The 18966-nt window shown below is 46.3% G+C and overlaps 1 protein-coding gene across 3 annotated transcripts in view; it reads right to left on the bottom strand.

Annotated features, from left to right (window-relative positions):
- LOC101950334 (monocarboxylate transporter 10-like) overlaps nucleotides 1-18966 on the bottom strand; it is a 52506-nt gene that overhangs the window by 22550 nt on the left and 10990 nt on the right. For all 3 annotated transcript variants that reach the window (XM_065588924.1, XM_065588923.1, XM_065588925.1), the window contains 2 exons: nucleotides 14665-14816; nucleotides 12223-12385 (listed from right to left, as the gene is read on the bottom strand). In XM_065588924.1, coding sequence (XP_065444996.1) covers nucleotides 12223-12385; nucleotides 14665-14816 — 315 coding nt within the window. The remainder of the gene's footprint in view (nucleotides 1-12222; nucleotides 12386-14664; nucleotides 14817-18966) is intronic.

Genomic DNA, 18966 nt, shown 5'->3' with positions numbered 1-18966 from the left:
ACCATCTTCCCACTCCAAGTGCAAGGGGCGCTTCTGTGATCTTGCCTTTTCCAATATAAATACAGAACATAACACGGACACACACAAAAATAAACCCCTACCACAACAAAACACTCCACTATTCACACAATTCTTGCCATGGCAAGAGAATGAGAGAAAGAACAAACCATATGTAGCAGATGTTAGTCATGTCACTCAATACACTACTGGAAGAGGCTCATATACTATAGTGATGAAGGCAGTAAACAAACCTGTATAAAAGAGATTTCATAGTTTAAACTTAAGATTGGTGGTGGTTGTAATTGAGCAACCTCAACTGTTATACAATGTAGGATTTTTTGTGTTAGAACATGAACCATATTTTGATATGTATGGTTTGCTTTCTTTATTCAGTTGTGAGTTGTAATGTGGTGCTAAATTTGTTCGCTGTTATTAAATAGCTTGAGTAAATGAGTATTTCTCTATAATGCTATATACTCTCTGATAAGCAGAATAAATTTGAACTAGTATAGCACTTATATTACGTATTTGAACTTAAAAGCTTTGCTAGGAAACAGTGATTCTTTAATGATCTATTTGATACCTGTGGAAAAGTGACTTACAGTCAGAGCATCCCCTTACGGCTAGGTGTGACATTGAAGGGATTTTCTCTGCTACAGTTCTGCAGACCAGCCATCCAGGCCTGCTAGCGGTCCCATTTGCCCTGTGAGTTGGCCCTCTGGCCAGGCCATTCTTGAGACATGCCCCTTTCAAGGTAATTCAGAGTCCAGGTTATAAAACAGGAAAAACCTAAAGTCTAATAGCCTCTATGCCAGGGCCTTGGCCCCCATCTGGGGTGTGTAATTCCTGACCTCTTTCAATCTGGAAGCCTGTCCGTCTCCTCTTGATCTGGAGAGGTAGGGGAACACAGGCCCACCCTCTCTTCTGGGTGTCAGGAATCAGGGTCTGCAGTTGATCCTGAGACCAGCTAGCTGTCCCACAGCTGAACACCCTGATCAAACAAATCACCAGATTGACGGAGAAGCATCACAAGACCTGCTCTAAAGCCCAGCAGCAGCACTAAGCCAGTAGTTGCTCAACGCTTATGCCGCAGCTGTGATCATTCCTGTGCAAGCCTTGTTCCCAAGCCTTGCTCCAGCCCAGCTTCTGCCTTGCTCCTTCTGCTGTGCTCCAGTCCATGCCAGCCTTCCTTCTGTGCTTGGTTCCTGACTCCAGCTCTGACCTTCAGCACTGTTCCTGGTCTCTGACTCCAGCTCCAACCACCAGGCCTGACCACCCATGCTCCTGTCTGTGACACAGATTTCCAGCCCAGGGACTATGCTTAGGTGGCTAAGGATTGTTCCTTCAATTCCCCCTCTGCTTCCATGCGCTGTTTTTACCTTTTCCTGATTGTCAGTGTCTTCCCCAGGCCTGTGAATGATGTAATTCCCGACATGAAATTGTAGCTGCCTTCCGCTTTTTTCCAGCTGGCTAAAGTGAGGAACTTCTGCAAAGCTGCTGCCCAACCTCTCCAGCAGTAACTGGGCTATATTCCAAAGAGTTCTTCTGGTCCCCCCCAGTATTCCTCCTGGAGCTGGAACTGTGATTCAGGTAGTCCCTTGGTCACCCTCCTCAAGGCAGGAGTCCTCCAGGTCTCCTTCATGGAGCTGGACTTCTGCCACCTATAGGACCTCAGCTGACTGCTCTTTCAACTGGGTCCTTTTCCCCAATTAGTCCCCAGGTTCAGCAGAGTCAGTAAGCCAGTTTCTTCTTTTTCGTGTCTCCCGCCTAGCAGCTAGTAGAAAGAAAACTGTCCACCTGCCAGGGTTTGGCCCTTCTGAACCTGGCTTCTTCTTTTCAAGGTTCCTCCTCCATGACTGGCATGCCTCGCGAATGCAGCAGGATAAAGCTGCCTGAGGCCACAGCTGCTCCTTAACCGCTTCCTGCCTGGTGTAGCATTTGTATCCCATGTCACACACCCTTTATCTGTGTACGCGGGGAATGGTCTGCCTTGCTTGATAGCTTAATTTGTGATGGAATAGAATTTAAACAGACCTAGGCACGCTAAGAAAAAGGTGGGCTGTACAATTAAACACGGTACACTTGTGATCTTTAAAGAACAAAGACAAATATTCCATAGTACTAGAGACCTTTCATGTATTTGCACACTCATAATTCAGATTAAAGATCTGACATTCTACTCTTTTCTTTGCAACTTTAATACCAAATTGATATAAATATTGGGAGTACTATGATTGCGGATCATCCTTAATTTACTTTGACTTTCCGAAGTGGCCAGATTAAGCAAGTGCCCTTAAGAAGATTTCCTTCTTATAATTTTCTTTTATATAAAGAAGTATTTTTACACAAAAATTGTGTATTGTATAAATTGTGTATTGTATTTTTATACAAAAAGTGCTTGAGGAACCTGACTTTGGAAACCGTTTAAAAGACTATTATAATGAAGCTATTTTAATTCATTCACTTCGTGCTCACTTTTCCCATGGCCAGATGACTGGTACTGCAAAAACCTGGAGAAATTACAGGCTCAAAACTGGAGCAGAATATTAGATTGTGGAAATATAATCCTGTGTCTGAAGCAAAGTTGACATAAATGATCTCCACTAGAGGGCAATTGTGCACTACTCCGAGCGAGCAAAACAGGATGTATGAAAAAAGCAAACCAAAGTACCTTAAAAAAAAAAAAAAAAAAGGTAACCAGGAAAATAGCCTCTCACTTAAGAAACTTAAGATCAAAAGAACTGAGTGGATCAAAAGCAGCTTTCATCATCTTATCTGGACCATATTGTCTCATGACAGATGAAGCTTTTAAATGTGAAGATTCAAGCCAGACAATTAGGGGCTGCAGTCACACTGTCTTACCTAAAATTGACTTAGAGAGACAAGATGGGTGAAATATTGTCTTTTATTGGACCAAGTTCTGTTGGTGAGAGAGACAAGCTTTTGAGCTACACAGAGCTTGTCTCTTTCACCAACAGAAATTGGTCCAATAAAAGATACTACCTCACCCATCTTGTCTCTCTAATATCCTGGGACCAACATGGCTATAACAACACTGCATAAAATTGACTAAGGCACTTAGAAGCCTAAGGCCTGGTCTACACTAGGAGGTTTTGTCGAATTTAGTAGTGTTAAATCGAATTAACCCTGCACCCGTCCACACAACGAAGCTATTTAGTTCGACATAGAGGTCTCTTAAATTCGATTTCTGTACTCCTCCCCAACGAGGGGAGTAGCGCTAAATTCGACATGGCCATGTCGAATTAGGGTAGGTGTGGATGGAAATTGACGCTAATAGCTCCGGGAGCTGTCCCACAGTGCACGACTCTGTTGACACTCTGGACAGCAGTCTGAGCTCGGATGCTCTGACCAGCCACATAGGAAAAGCCCAGGGAAAATTTGAATTCCTTTTCCTGTCTGGGCAGTTTGAATCTCCTTTCCTGTTTGGACATCGTGGCGAGCTCAGCAGCACTGGCAATGATGCAGAGTTCTCCAGCAGAGGTAACCATGCAATCTCAGAATAGAAAGAGGGCCCCAGCATGGACCAATCGGGAAGTCTTGGATCTGATCGCTGTGTGGGGCGATGAGACCGTGCTTTCGGAGCTGTGATCGAAAAGACGGAATGCAAAAATCTACGAGAAGATCTCAAAAGCCATGACAGAGAGAGGATGCAGCCGGGATGCAATTCAGTGCCGCGTGAAAATCAAGGAGCTGAGAGAAGCGTACCAGAAGACCAAAGAGTCAAACGGACGCTCCGGAACCCAGCCCCAGACATACAGTTTCTACGAGGCACTGCATTCCATTCTAGGTGCGGCCGCCACCACTACCCCACCACTGACCGTGGACTCTGAGGATGGGATATTGTCGACAGCCACTTCCTCGGAGATGTTAGAGGATGGGGAAGATGAGGAAGGTGAGGAGGACGACAAGGCAGTCGACAGCGCTTACAACGCTGATTTCCCAGACAGCCAGGATCTCTTCATCACCCTCACAGAGATTCCCTACCAATCGTCCCCAGGCGTTAACCCTGACCCTGAATCAGGGGAAGGATTATTCGGTAAGTGTTTTAAACATGTAAACATTTATTTTAAACAGAACAGGAATATTATCAATGGGTTTTTCATGATTTGTTTGCCCTAGACGCTTATCATTTTAGTCCTTGGCAGTGCAGCTACTGGAAAAGAAGGTCTATATGTACGGGGATAAAGCAGAAATCCTCATGGGACATCTCCACGAAGCTCTCCGGGAGGTAATTGGAAAGCCTTTGCATGAGGTTCCTGGGGAGAGCGGCCTTATTGTGTCCTCTGTAGCAGGAAACTTTTCCTCGCCAGGCTATCAAGTACTCTGGGATCATTGCCTTGCAGAGCATGGCGGCATACGGCCCTGGTTTTTGCTGGCTTTCACGCAGCATGCGTTCTTTCTCGGTCTCCGAAATTCTCAGCAGAGTGATGTCGCTCATGGTGACCTGCTTAGAATTAGGGGAATGTTACTATTGGGACTGCTTGCCCATTCCTTTACAGAACTCTCACCGGCGGTTTACAGCCATACGGTGGAGGCGGGAGAGGGGCAGCATACAGGGATCTTTCCCGGGGACAGCCGCGAGGGGGTAAGAAAGGGGCAGAGTTCATGCTTGCCGGATTGCCGGCAGCAGGAACTGGCCAACGATAGGAGCATTGCTTTGAACGTGAAAGGAGGGCACAGCTATAATTTAAGTTTTAAGCAGCCAAAAAATCTATGGCTTACCATGTCAGCCTGCTACCCGAATTCCGCTGTCCTGACCCGGTTGTCTGACCTCCACTGCAAGACCCCAGGCACTGAATGCGAAGGCCAAAAATTCGACCTTGTCCTGAGTGCGCATGTGATAGGTGCTGTGCATGGTCTTGTTCACAGAGAAAGACTATGTTCATTGTTCACAAAAAATTATCTTTGTGAGGAATTCACTCCCTTTTTCCCATCCCACAGCTGCGAATGTCTCCCGACCTACCATGCCATCCCCCTCGCAGAGGATGGTGCAGATTAGGCGGAGAAAGAAAAGGACACGGGACGACATGTTCTCAGAACTTATGGGCTGCTCCCGAGCCGAGTCGGCACAGCAGACCCAGTGGAGGGAGAACGTGTCTCAATACCAGCGAGCACACAGCAAACGGGAGGAGAGGTGGCGGCAGGAAGACCAGCAGGCGACTCAAATGCTGCTTGGACTAATGAGGGAGCAAACAGACACGCTCCGGCGCCTTGTGGATATTCTGCAGGACTGGCGGCAGGAGGACAGAGCCCCGCTGCAGTCTCTCTCTAACCGCCATCCCCCGCCACAAAGTCCCATACCCCCCTCACCCAAAATTCCAAGAAGGATGGGCGGCAGGTGCCGTGAAAACTGTCACTCTACCCCTGCAGACTGCTCAAATACCAGAAGGCTCTCATTCCCCAAAATTTGATAAGTCCTTTCCTTCCCGCTTCACCCAAGTCCCAGTTTCATCCCCTAACTGTGTAGTTAATAAAAGATACAGTAATTAATAGAAATGTATCCATCATGTTCTTTTAGGGGAGACTGTGTTTGAAGGGGGAGAAGGAGGTTGGTAATTGGAGAGGACAGTCACCTTTACCAGGGTACAGACACGGGGGCAGGTTCAACAGAAGGTCACACACACACATTGCAGTCACTAGGCACCCTGGTCAGTCTGGGAGGTGGTTTTCATGTTCTGTGTGTGGGGGAGGGAGGCATGTGACTTTGTGGCGGGGGAGGGCAGATAGAGATCTTATGCAGCGGTCCTTGTCCTGGATCACAGAGCCACGCAGCAGGGGATCTGTAACCGTCCTCCCTAGCCACAAAGTCACATAGCCCCCACACACAGAGTCCCGAAAAGAAGGGGTGGCAGGCTCCGTTGAAACAACCAGTCCACCACTGCGGACCACTCTATTAGCAGAAGCCTGTCATTCCTCGAGTTTAGAAGCGTTCTTTCCATCAGTACGCCCGCTACCCCCCACAGTCTGCATCCCACTTTCAACACTTTACCGTGAAATGCGTAATAAAGAAAACGGTGTCCATTAACAAAGTTCCGTGTCTTTTATTTTTAAACGTGTGTTGGAAGGGGGGGGGGGGGACGGGTGAACGGGGTATGTAGCTGGAGAGGATAGTCAACAGTAAGTGGGTAAAGAAACGGGGGCAGGTTCAGCTTCTCTTTAAACAAACTTAATAGTCACAGGTTACCCTGCTCACTCTGGAACCTAGCTTTCAAAGCCTCCTGGATGCACAGCGCGTCCCGCTGGGCTCTTCTAATTGCACGGCTGTCTGGCTGGGCGTAATCAGCAGCCAGGCTATTCGCCTCAACCTCCCACCCTGCCATAAAGGTCTCCCCCTTGCTCTCACACAGATTGTGGAGCACACAGCAAGCTGCAATAACAATGGGGATATTGGTTTCGCTGAGATCAGAGTGAGTCAGTAAGCTTCTCCATCTCCCCTTGAGACGTCCAAAAGCACACTCCACCACCATTCTGCACTTGCTCAGCCAGTAGTTGAAGAGTTCTTTTGCACTGTCCAGGGCACCTGTATAGGGCTTCATGAGCCAGGGCATTAGCGGGTAGGCTGGGTCCCTGAGGATCACTATAGGCATCTCCAGATCCCCAACAGTTATTTTCTGGTCCGGGAAGTAAATACCTTCCTGCAGCTGTCTAAACAGACCAGAGTTCCTGAAAACACGAGCGTCATGAACCTTGCCCGGCCATCCTACGTTGATGTTGGTAAAACGTCCCCTATGGTCCACCAGTGCTTGCAGCATCATTGAAAAGTAGCCCTTTCGGTTAATGTACTGGCTGGCCTGGTGGTCCGGTCCCAGGATAGGGATGTGAGTTCCATCTATAGCCCCACCGCAGTTTGGGAATCCCATTGCAGCGAAGCCATCTATGATCACCTGGACGTTTCCAAGGGTCACTACCTTTGACAGCAGTAGCTCAACGACTGCGTTGGCTACTTGCATCACAACAACCCCCACGGTAGATTTCCCGACGCCAAAGTGATTCGCGACTGAAGCTGTCTGGCGTTGCAAGCTTCCAGAGGGCTATGGCCACTCACTTCTGGACAGTCAGGGCTGCTCGCATCCGGGTGTCCTTGCGCTTCAGGGCAGGGGACAGCAACTCACAAAGTTCAAGGAAAGTTCCCTTCCACATATGAAAGTTTCGCAGCCACTGTGATTCATCCCAGACCTGCAGCACTATGCGGTCCCACCAGTCCGTGCTTGTTTCCCGGGCCCAGAATCGCCGTTCCACAGCATCAACATGACCCATTGTGACCATGATGTTCACTGCGCAGGGTCCCATGCTTTGTGAGAGGTCTGTGCCACTCTCAGACTTCATGTCCTCACCGCGCTGCCGTAGCCTCCTCTCCCGATTTCTCAGCATCTGCCTCTGGAAAAGGTGGATGATAAGCTGTGAGGTGTTGACAACGGCCATAACTGCAGCGATGGTCGCAGCGGGCTCCATGCTCGCAGTGTTGTGGCATCCGCGCTGTCACTCACCAGAAGAGTGCACGAACTGATTGCCCGCCGGCGCTTTCAGGGAGGGAGGGCGGGAGTGACGGTTGGATGATGACAGTTACCCAAAACCACCCTCGACACATTTTTTTCCCCAGCAGGCATTGGGGGCTCGACCCAGAATTCCAATGGTCAGCGGGGACTGCGGGAACTGTGGGATAGCTGCCCACAGTGCACCGCTTCCAATGTTGACGCTTGCCCCGTTAGTGTGGACTCACAATGTCGAATTACTGTCCTTAGTGTGGATACACACGTTCGACTTTGTAATATCGATTCCACATATTCGATTTAAGTACAATCGAAATACTCTCGTAGTGTAGACATACCCTAAGTCTCATTGAAAAGTTATAGGACGTAGAGTCCTAAATTACTTACTCAAATTACTTTTGAACATTTTACCCTGAATTCCTTTAGTGTGTAATCCCTCTGCATGGGTTTCCCATTCCAGAGTGGCTGCACCTGTGTCACTATGATTTGGACTGGAGGCATCTAGGAATCCATCTCTAAATCAAGATTGTGCCTGGAATGCCACCAGGTCAGAAAGGCTATGAAGCTGTCTGTTACCTGAAGCAATGTGAGAGTCCCTGGGATGCTTGCTTTTACTGAGGTCACTGAAGTTGTCTCTTATGAACATATGCCATGGCTACTACTGAATATGTTTGCAGCCATCAGATTCAGTGTTCACAGTATTGTCCTAGCGGTCACCTGTTGGCTTTTGCTTAATATTAATGCCCATCTGGTGATGTCTTGGATACTGTCTGGGCAGGAATATTTGAGCTGTGTCTAACAGGGCTCCTATGTACTCCAATCATCTACTGGAGACAAGATGGGACTTGGGTAGTTTATGATAAACACTAGGGTATCCAATATCCCTGTTGTGTTGGCTTTTTGAATGCTAAGACGTGTCCTTGATAACCTAATTGTCTAAGTGGGGGAACACATGCACCTATAGTTTGTGCAGATAGGTTACAACTGTGATGGGTTCAGGCACAGAGATTCCCCTTGGAACTGTCACCTGACGTGCTGAAATTACCTCTGAGCCCGTTGTCCCTGCCAGTTCGGGACTTCCAGAACCCTGTCTTGTTGAGCCACACATGCTAGCCTGCTGCAACACAAACCCAGGGTCTGGTCCACACCCCCAAAGCTGCAGACTTAACTGAAAACAGCTCAGCAGGTTATCTGTCTCCAGCACCCAGACACCAAGCTCCCAATGGGATCCAAACCCCAAATAAATCCGTTTTACTCTGTATAAAGCTTATACAGGGTAAATTCATAAATTGTTTGCCCTCTATATCACTGATAGAGAGATATGCATAACTGTTTGCCCCCCCAGGTATTAGTCACTTACTATGGGATTTATTAATAAACAAAAGTAATTTTATTAAGTATAAAAACTAGGATTTAAGTGATTTCAAGTAATAACAGACAGAACAAAATAAGTCACAAAGCAAAATAAAACAAAACATGCGAGTCTAAGCCTAATACATTAAGAAACTGATTACAGGTAACTCACTCTCAAAGATGTTCCAATAAGCTTCTTTCACAGACTAGACTCCTTCCTGGTCTGGGCCCAATCCTTTCCCTTGTACAGTCTTTGTTAGATCCAGCAGACATCTCAGATGGTAAGCAGGGGTTTTCTCATGACTGGTAGCCCCGTTTGTCCGCTCCACCCCCTTTTATAGCTTTAGCACAAGGTGGGAATCTTTTGTCTGTGCTTGTCCCAACTCTCACCTCATCAATGGAAAAGTACAGGGATTAAGTTGGATTCCAGTATCACATGACATGGTCATGTCACTGTAAGACCCCTAGTCTCCATTCTTCCTGGGTTGGCCCACATGTACACAGGAAGGTTTGCAGGTAAATAAACCATTTACAACCAATTGTCCTAGTCAATGGGAGCCATCAAGATTCTAGATCACCATTAATGGCCCACACTTTGCATAATTACAATAGGACCTCAGAGTTATACTTCATATTTTTAGCTTCAGATACAAGAATGATACATGCATGCAAACAGGAGGAATATATTCAGTAAGTTATAACCTTTTTATGATACCTTACAAGAGACCTTTTGCATAAAGCATATTCCAGTTACATCATATTCACACTCATAAGCATATATCCATAAAACACAGGGAGTGCAACGTCACAACCATTACTGCCAAACATTTTGTGAAAACATGGTGTCAATGCTACTCCAAAAAGCTAAACATTAGTAATGCTTTTCCTTTACAACAAAAGAGAAACTTCAGGTGCTTGTAAGGTATCCCTATGTTCACATTATCACAATACGTAAGTTCTGTCCTTGACTCCGTGGGTCCAGCGTTTCCTGACGGATTTTTGCTAGCCTCAGAGGCTCACTGTGACCCTCCACATAGCCCTTCTCTCTCTAGAGGCAAGGTCACAGTTTACTGAGCCATTTTCATCGTAAGCCAGCAAGGGAGGTGAGGAGAAACAACCCTCCCTCACACAGTCTCTGTTGTCTCCCAGTATCAGTGATTAATCAGGGAGGGGAGGGGGAAGCCCGGGCCCGCCCTCTACTCCGGGCTCCAGCCCAGGGACCCTAAACTTAGCAGCTATGAAAGCTGACTTTTTGGAAATAGGGCGTGTACAATTCCCTGGGCTACTTCCCCACAGCAGCCCCCACTCAATATCTTCTTCACAATTACCTCAGGGCCTCCTTCCTTGCACCTGATATGGATTCGTACTACTTCGGTCCTCCAACAGCACAGCTCCCTCCTATAGCTCCTGACACCCATACCGCACTAACTGGGAGGCTTTTAACTAGTTCCAGACAGTCCTTGATTGGCTTCAGGTGTCCCAATCAATCAATCTAGCTGTCTCTCCTGCCTTCTAGAAGGATCTTAATTGGCCCCAGGTGTCTTGATTAACCTGGAGCAACTGCCATTTGGTTACCATGGTACCAGGGATTTGTTTAGCCTGGGGCTAACATACCTGTTCCTCACTACTTTACTGTAGCCATCTGGCCTTGCCCCATCACAGTATCCATAATGTCCAGATCTCATAGCCAGTTGTCTTTCTCTAGAAATGGTATAATTGTTCCTAAGATGACCATGTTGCATTTTTCCTTTACCTAATACTGGTTTAGGTTCTCAAGAATCGGAGTGGGCTGGAGCTCTCGTGTCTTTTTGACCATCAGATAATTATCTGTTATCAAAACTCTTTCCTCTTTAGCACGTTGACATAGGCTTGATGGCTCTCTTTCCAAGAAGAAATGGATATCCTGGAGTATTTATTTCTTAAAATAAGGTGCCCAAGAGCACTTATGAGGTGGGAGTAGGGACAGGCAATCTAGAGGATTTTCTGAAAACCTGATCTTGTCACCCTACCAATCAATACTCATCTGTTTGAAGTAACCAAAGGCTATCAGAGATAGCTCACAGTCTGCCTCTGACAGGGAGGTCCTGGCAGGGATTAAAAGGAATCAGTTGGCTATATGCTCTGGAATCTTTCAAAAAAGCCTTTGCGTTTTAGAATTTGCTGAAAGGACCCATAGAATCCTCCGAGAACTCCTTTTAAAAGGCTGCTTACTTGGATATTATGCAGAGATCAGGATTTGGCCCTTAATTTGCCTTTTTCCTTTAAAAAAAAACATGACTGAGATGGCATAGAGTGCAGTTTTCTGTTATGTGTGTATGTGTAGAAAGCTGCTGTGAAGATAACTGCATTATATCAGTATTTGATAAACCATTTTAATATCAAAATATGTATTTTTCATAAAATCTGATCACATCAAAAATAACATTTTAATTCTCTACATTTCCAAGCAACCATTACCTCTTTGTCTTATCAGAGTCAACTTCAGCAGAAGAACAGAACCAATTTTATTCTGCAAATAATATTGTCCTTCCACCTATGCTGTGAAGTAATACCAGACCTCAAAAGTCTTTAACCTATTTCCCCTGTTTCTTCAGACTCAGTTGTCCATTTACAGCATATACTGGCTACCACTGGCTGACAAAGGCATAAGTGAAATAGTTCATGGGTATTCTACCACAATGCAAAACACTGGAAGGACAGCAGAATTTTTCAGACAAGAGAAATGTAATTCAATGTTGGATTATATCTACTTATTTATTCTCTTTTTGGGATTGCAGCACAATGCTGAACCAAACAAAATGTGAACTGAAAACATATATATTTAGACCAGGATACTGCTACTCTTACTCATGTTAAGTAGTAATTTACTACATATGTAGTCCCACTGATTTCAGTGAGACTATTTGCAAATAAGTTAACTATTCAGTGTGAATAAGCGCAGCAGAATCAGAGTCTAAAAAACTGAATTCTATAGGAACTAATAAATTATTGCATAAATATATGACACAAACAATAAAAGGACATAAACATACATGCCTGTTTGAAAAGTAAATAGATTTTGCAGAGCTACCATCACATTAGCTACTGAGCAGGAATACAGTAATTTAAATGCAACACTGATAGAGAAGTATTATGTAACTCCATTCCATTAATTGAGATTCTCCATTCCATTTTATCAGCTTTATGCCAGTGCAACTCCATTTCAGGAGTTGTACTAATGTGAAACTGGTGTAACAAACAAGAGAATCAGGCTGTGCACGTCTAAATACAGTGGAAGGATAAATGGTAGAGACATTCAAATACTCAAAGGCAGTTTTAAAAAAATTTCTTATTTTTACTTGGAAAGGGTAAGACTTACCAACAGACAGTACAGATGCCTGGTTAATATAAAGGCGGTTGATACTTTCTAAATCACATATCTTCCCAAATAGAAGAGAACTAAGCAGGCTGCTTATTCCAATTCCTACCATAATGTATGATGCATCATCCAAAGAAATGCCCAAGTCACCTGCAAGTTTCATCTGTAAATAGAATATCAATTCAATGTATCTATCACAAATGATACAGTGCACATTTGTTAGCTTGTGCAAGTTTAGAGTTTGGCCATTATTTCGAACAATTTGAATTAAAACTCTGCTTAGAAGGAGGTTGTCAAAATACTGCATGTTTCATAGTTTTTAAAATATTTTTTGTCCTCATTGTTTAAACCTCTTGGAAGCTTGAAATTTAACTGTTCTCTTGCTAGCTGTTTTATTTTTTTATTTCATGAGCACACAGGTAAGCTTACCCATGACATAATGTTTGATTTCACTCCAGTTCTGAGAGAGGACTGGCATAATATTTAACATTTATCTAGTGCCTTTCATCCCAAATAATCCCTAAATGTTTCCGATGCTGCAATTTATGTTGAGAAGGGTAGCAACCACCTGGTGTACAGCAGTGGGAGGAGAGAGGTCTAGCTAATGACATCAGAGATTAACCCTTCCTCTTATGAAGAATGTGATGCTCTTATTTGCCCCACAATGTCCACCACTTAGATTATTCCTATATGGGGGGGAAGTGGAAAATCACAACTGTTCCTTGACAACCTGTCAAGGGGCAGGGTTTCCACCACTGCTCCACCTGGAAGAGTCTAGAAGTTCTACTCCCTAAACTGCAGATCTCAGGTGATCTGCTTGAGATAAGAGGCTTCCATATGGAGAACCCAAGCCTCTGCAGTGCTCTTTAGCCCACCAAACCAATTACAGGACATGCTGCTCAGTGCTCCCCAGCCATGGATGGATTTTTATGGCACTGAGAGGTAGAAGCTGCACAAGTTACTGTTGTGATCAATGAGGCCTTGATCTCAGTTGAGGCCTGTAGGTGCTACTATAATACAAACAATAATAAATAATAATAATGAGTCTAATATTTTCTTCTGAGGTGGAGAGGAAAGGCCTCTGTAAAAACGCTTTAAGACAAGACTCCAGACAAGGGGAAGCAGACTAGAGAACACAACATTGGGGCCATTTATATGGTGCTCCCTGTCCCTTAAGTCAGCGGCTCTCAAAGCCGGTCCACCGCTTGTTCAGGGAAAGCCCCTGGCGGGCCAGGCCGGTTTGTTTACCTGCCACACCTGCAGGTTCGGCCGATCGTGGCTCCCACTGGCTGCAGTTCATAGAATCATAGAATATCAGGGTTGGAAGGGACATCAAGAGGTCATCTAGTCCAACCCCCTGCTCAAAGCAGGACCAATTCCCAACTAAATCATCCCAGCCAGGGCTTTGTCAAGCCGGGCCTTAAAAACCTCCAAGGAAGGAGACTCCACCACCTCCCTAGGTAACGCATTCCAGTGTTTCACCACCCTCCTAGTGAAATAGTTTTTCCTAATATCCAACCTGGACCTCCCCCACTGCAACTTGAGACCATTGCTCCTTGTTCTGTCATCTGCCACCACTGAGAACAGCCGAGCTCCATCCTCTTTGGAACCCCCCTTCAGGTAGTTGAAGGCTGCTATCAAATCCCCCCTCATTCTTCTCTTCTGGAGACTAAACAATCCCAGTTTCCTCAGCCTCTCCTCATAAGTCATGTGCTCCAGACCCCTAATCATTTTTGTTGCCCTCCGTTGGACTCTTTCCAATTTTTCCACATCCTTCTTGTAGTGTGGGGCCCAAAACTGGACACAGTATTCCAGATGAGGCCTCACCAATGTCGAATAAAGGGGAACGATCACGTTCCTCGATCTGCTGGCAATGCCCCTACTTATACAGCCCAAAATGCCGTTAGCCTTCTTGGCAACAAGAGCACACTGTTGACTCATATCCACTCATAGTTCACCGCTCCAGGCCAACGGGGGCGGCGGAAGTGGCAGCCAGCACATCCCTCGGCCCACGCCACTTCCCGCCGCCGCCATTGGCCTGGAGCGGTGAACCGCAGCCAGTGGGAGCCACGAACCGCAGCCAGTGGGAGCCGCGATCAGCCGAACCTGCGGATGCAGCAGGTTAACAAACCGGCCTGGCCTGCCAGGGGCTTTCCCTGAACAAGTGGCAGACCGGCTTTGAGAACCACTGCCTTAAGTGACATATTGCTATTTTAGATGAAAATGCCATTAAACATCAACTACAGAAGAAGTTTGTTTTAATGAAGTTAGCTTGACTGATACGTAACTTTACTAATTAGTATTCAGTCTCTATTTTTTTTTACAATAAACTTGTTGCTTTTCTAAACTACAGGTAAACAGTAGAAATTTCAGAAATTTATTTTTTAAAAAAATCACAAATATATATGTCCATTAATCAAAATATAGAAACTACATTCTTACCATATGCACAAAGGGTATGAAGAATCCAAATTTTGCTAATCCAAGAGCACAAACCCATAACTCAAAGATACTATCCTTCCATAAACTCAGATCTACAATAAAACCTCTTAATGTTGATGTCTGAAAGTTTTCAACAACACTTGGATGTCTTCCTTTAAGAAAAAAATAAATAATTAAAATAAAATTATATTTACCATTTACTTACACACATTTTATATAATATAGATATTTTAAGTAGAGCTCTCACTACTAGGACTCAGAAGCTCTTTCATTTTCTTCTTACATGCTGAGAAAAAGAATGTATATATGCAAGTATGGGACAAGTCCACACAAGCCCAATACAGGATAAGTCTGATTTTATAGTGACCAACATACATTATGTCATTTTTGCCCTCGTATATGATCCAAACAACTTGAGGAAAGCAAAATTGTTATGAAGAATCCTACAGAATCATAGAAATGAAGGACCTTGAGACATCATCTAGTCCAGTTCCCTGCACTGAGGCAGGACTAAGTACTATCTAGGCCAGTGGTTCTCAACCTATTTATTATTGTGAGCTGCATATGTGGCTCACAATGTGTTACCTGGGCCACACGTTGAGAACCACAGCAGCCCCCCCAACTCCTCACAGACCCCTATGCCCAGCACCCCAGCCCCCCGCCCAGAGACCCCCTCCACAGAGTGGGGCCTGGAGCAGACCCCACTGCGGGGCTGGGTGGCAGGGCAGCCCTGGTGGCCCCAGATCCCGGCACGCCGCGCCGGGCAGGGCAGCTTGGCAACCCTGGACCCCGCCGCACGGGGCAGGGCAGCTCGGCAGCACCCGGACCATGCCAGGCCAGGCAGCAGGGCAGCCAGGACCCTGGACCCAGACCTCGTCGCACCGGCAGGGAAGCCTGGCAGCTCGGACCCTACCACACGGGCCTTACAGCCTTTAGCACACAGCTGGGCCGCAGATGTGTGCTAATTGGGCCGCATGCAGCCTGTGGGTTGAGAACCACCGATCTAGACCATCCCTGACAGTGTTTGTCGAACCTGTTCTTAAAAACCTCCAATGACAATGATTCCACAACCTCCCTGGGTAATTTGTTCCACTGTTTAACTACCATTACAGTTGGGAAATTTTTCCTAATTATCTAATCTATATCTCCCTTGCTGCAGTTTAAGCCCATTACTTCTTGTCTTTTCCTCAGTGGTTAAGGAGAAAAATGTATCATTCTCCTCTTGATGTTTTACATACTTGAAGACTATTATCATGTCCCCTCCCTCAGTCTTCTCTTCTCCAAATTAAACAAATCTTTCCTTATAGGTCATGCTTTCTAGATCTTTAATCATTTTTGTTGCTTTCCATCTGGACTGTCCCCAGTTTGTTCATATCTTTCCCAAAGGGTGGTGCCCAGAACTGGACACAATACTTGCTGCTGAGGCCTTAACAGTGCTGAGTAGGGTGGAAGAATTACTTCTCATGTCTGGCTTTGCACTCCTGCTAATATATCCCAGAACGATGTTCACTTTTTTTCAACAGTATAACACTGCTGACTCATATTTAGTTTCTGGTTCACTGTAACTCCCAGATTCTTTTCTGCAGTACTCCTTCCTAGGCAGTCATTTCCCATTTTGCATTTGAGCAGCTGATTATAAATTTAAGCTCTATGTGCAAATCCTGCATTTTCCCCTAGTCGCTAAGTGGCCAAAGAGGATGGGAGTAGAAAACTGAAATTTACTCCTTACTCTAAAAATGGGGAGCATTGCTCTCTACCATCTTCATGTGTTCCCCCAGCCTCCTAACCCACAGTTCCTCCCAGTTCCAAGTTCCTCTTAATTTCCCCACCTGGATTGTTACCCTCCATACCCCTCACTTAGTTCAGCTAGGGTTACCATTCGTCCGGATTCCCCCGGACATGTCCGGCTTTTTCAGGTTAAAAATAGCGTCCGGGGGGAATTTGTCAATGTCCGGACTTCCCCTCCTCCCCCCCCCCCCATGCAGAGCGTGCGCGCGGCTTACAGAGCAGCCGGTGCTCCAAAAGCCAGAGCCAGAGCTGCACTTCCCCGCTCCTCCCTCCTGAAACTTGACACCACTCCCCCCCTGCCCTGCACTCACAGATCGCGGGCCGTTCGCCTGGAGCTCAGAGCATGCTTCCCCCCCCCCCCCCCCCGCTGTGTTTACTGCAGCACAGTAAGGGGGCCGGGGGCCAGAGAAGCGGCAGGGAGGTTCGGGGGGGGGGGTAATCAAGAGACAGGGAGTAGGGGGGAGGGTTGGATGGGTCAGGGAGTTCGGGGGGGGGCTGTCTGGGGGTTGGGGGTGTAAGGTTTTGGGTAGTCAGGGTACAGGTGGGGGGGTCTCAGGGGACAGTTAGGGGACAAGGAGCGGGGGGGGGTGTTTGGGAGTTCTGGGTGGGGCTGTATGGGGGTTGGGGGTGTAAGGTTTTGGGCAGTCAGGGTACAGGTGGGGGGGTCTCAGGAGGGGGCAGTTAGGGGACAAGGAACAGGGAGGCTTAGGTAGGGGGTGGGGTTCTGGGGGGCAGTTAGGAGCAGGGGTCCCAGGAGGGGGCAGTCAGGGGACAAGGAGCGGGGGGGGGGGTCCGGGAGTTCGGGGCAGACTTTCTGGGGGAGAGTGGATAAGGTTTTGGGCAGTCAGGGTACAGGTAGGAGGTAGGGTCCTGGGGGGCAGTTGGGGGGGTCTTAGGAAGGGGCAGTTAGGGGATAAGGAGCAGGGAGGCTTAGGTAGGGGGTGGGGTTCTGGAGGGCAGTTAGGAGCAGGGGTCCCAGGAGGGGGCAGTCAGGGGACAGGGAGCAGAGGGGTTTAGATGGGTCAGGAGTTCTGGGGGGGGGCTGTCAGGGGGTGGGGGTGTGGATAAGGGTTGGGGCAGTCAGGGGACAGGTAGGGGGTAGGGTCCTAGGGCACCAGTTAGGATGTGGGGAAGATCTCAGGAGGGGGCAGTCAGGGGACAAGAGGCAGGGAGGCTTAGGGAGGGGGTGGAGTCCTGGGGGGCAGTCAGGGGACAAGGAGTGGGGGGGAGGGTTGGGGGTTCTGAGGGGGCAGGAAGTGGGAGGGAGTGGAAGGGGCAGGGGCGGGGCTAGGACAGGATGGGGGCGGGGCTAGGACAGGGGCGGGGCTAGGGCGGGGCTCCTCCCGTCCTCTTTTTTGATTGTTGAAATATGGTAACCCTAGTTCAGCAGATGCAACAGCACAATCTGGAGTCAGCAGCAAGTCAGTTTATATTTGTAAACATTTTAAATCATTTTAAAAGTTGTTCAACATACATGTGAAAACAGCTTTGAATAAATATGGCCTTGCTAGAGCTGCAAGGAACAAGAGAAGTGAAGAAACAAGAAAAAAAACAACCTATATCCTGGCACTTGAAAGCACAGGTGCCTCTATGTAGACCATTTCTCTAATCTGGCCCAATATACCATCTCATAAGGGCTGTCTTCAACCTTATGCAAAAATAAAGCAAAACAGTACATAAAGGCTGTTTTGCTTAGCTAGGGAAGAAAGCAAATAGTCCTTAATTACAAGTGTCTTGTAAGCAATACAGAAAGATAATCAGTGATCCAGTTCCTTGTTGCTGACTGAGTGAGGACCTGTGCCAGCTTCTTGATTTTGTGTCCTGGCTGGACCGTGCAGAGTTACAGAGAGTGTTCCTGAACTACTAATTGTTATCCCTGCTCTAATGAGCTTCTAGTTAGCACCTTCCCTGCATACAGTATACATCTTTGCAACTGTCCCATTAACCGATCCAAACACACATTTTTCAGAATGTCAAACATAAAAACAAAACAAAGATTATGGCAATATGATGACTCAAATAAAGTTAGGATTTTTTCCAAAATCTCAATGGCAGGGAAAGTTTTAAAATACCATAATTTCAAAAGTTTTTCTGAGTTTTTCCCAACATCCCAGAAACCTGGCAGATGTGGCATGTGAAATTTCAGGGAAACTGTTTTCTTTTAGAGGAATTTGGACAATGAAAATTGGAATTATAAGGGAAAGATCATTTTAACTATTTTAATAGAGCAGCTACCATCTCTCTATTACAATTAAAGAGCGAATACTGGAAACTCATTAGCTTTCAATTTTGCTTTATATATTTAAACTAAATCTGAAAGCATCCCAGCTCTGAATTTTCTTTCTCCCTCTTTTGCTCGCTACAACTATGGATGTTTCTTTCAGACTTAAGTTTCTATTTGAATGTCTAATTTAATTTTTTTTTAATTTAGCCTGGTATTTTCAGAGGAGCCTAAGGGGTTTAGATACCCAAATCCTACTGAATTTCAATGGGATTGAGATACTATATTAGGTT

Source organism: Chrysemys picta, chromosome 3 (assembly GCF_011386835.1).
Source record: "Chrysemys picta bellii isolate R12L10 chromosome 3, ASM1138683v2, whole genome shotgun sequence".
Classification (NCBI taxonomy): Eukaryota; Metazoa; Chordata; order Testudines; family Emydidae; genus Chrysemys; species Chrysemys picta.
Note: the sequence above shows the minus strand (reverse complement) of the source record. Positions and strands in the feature narration are given on the sequence as shown.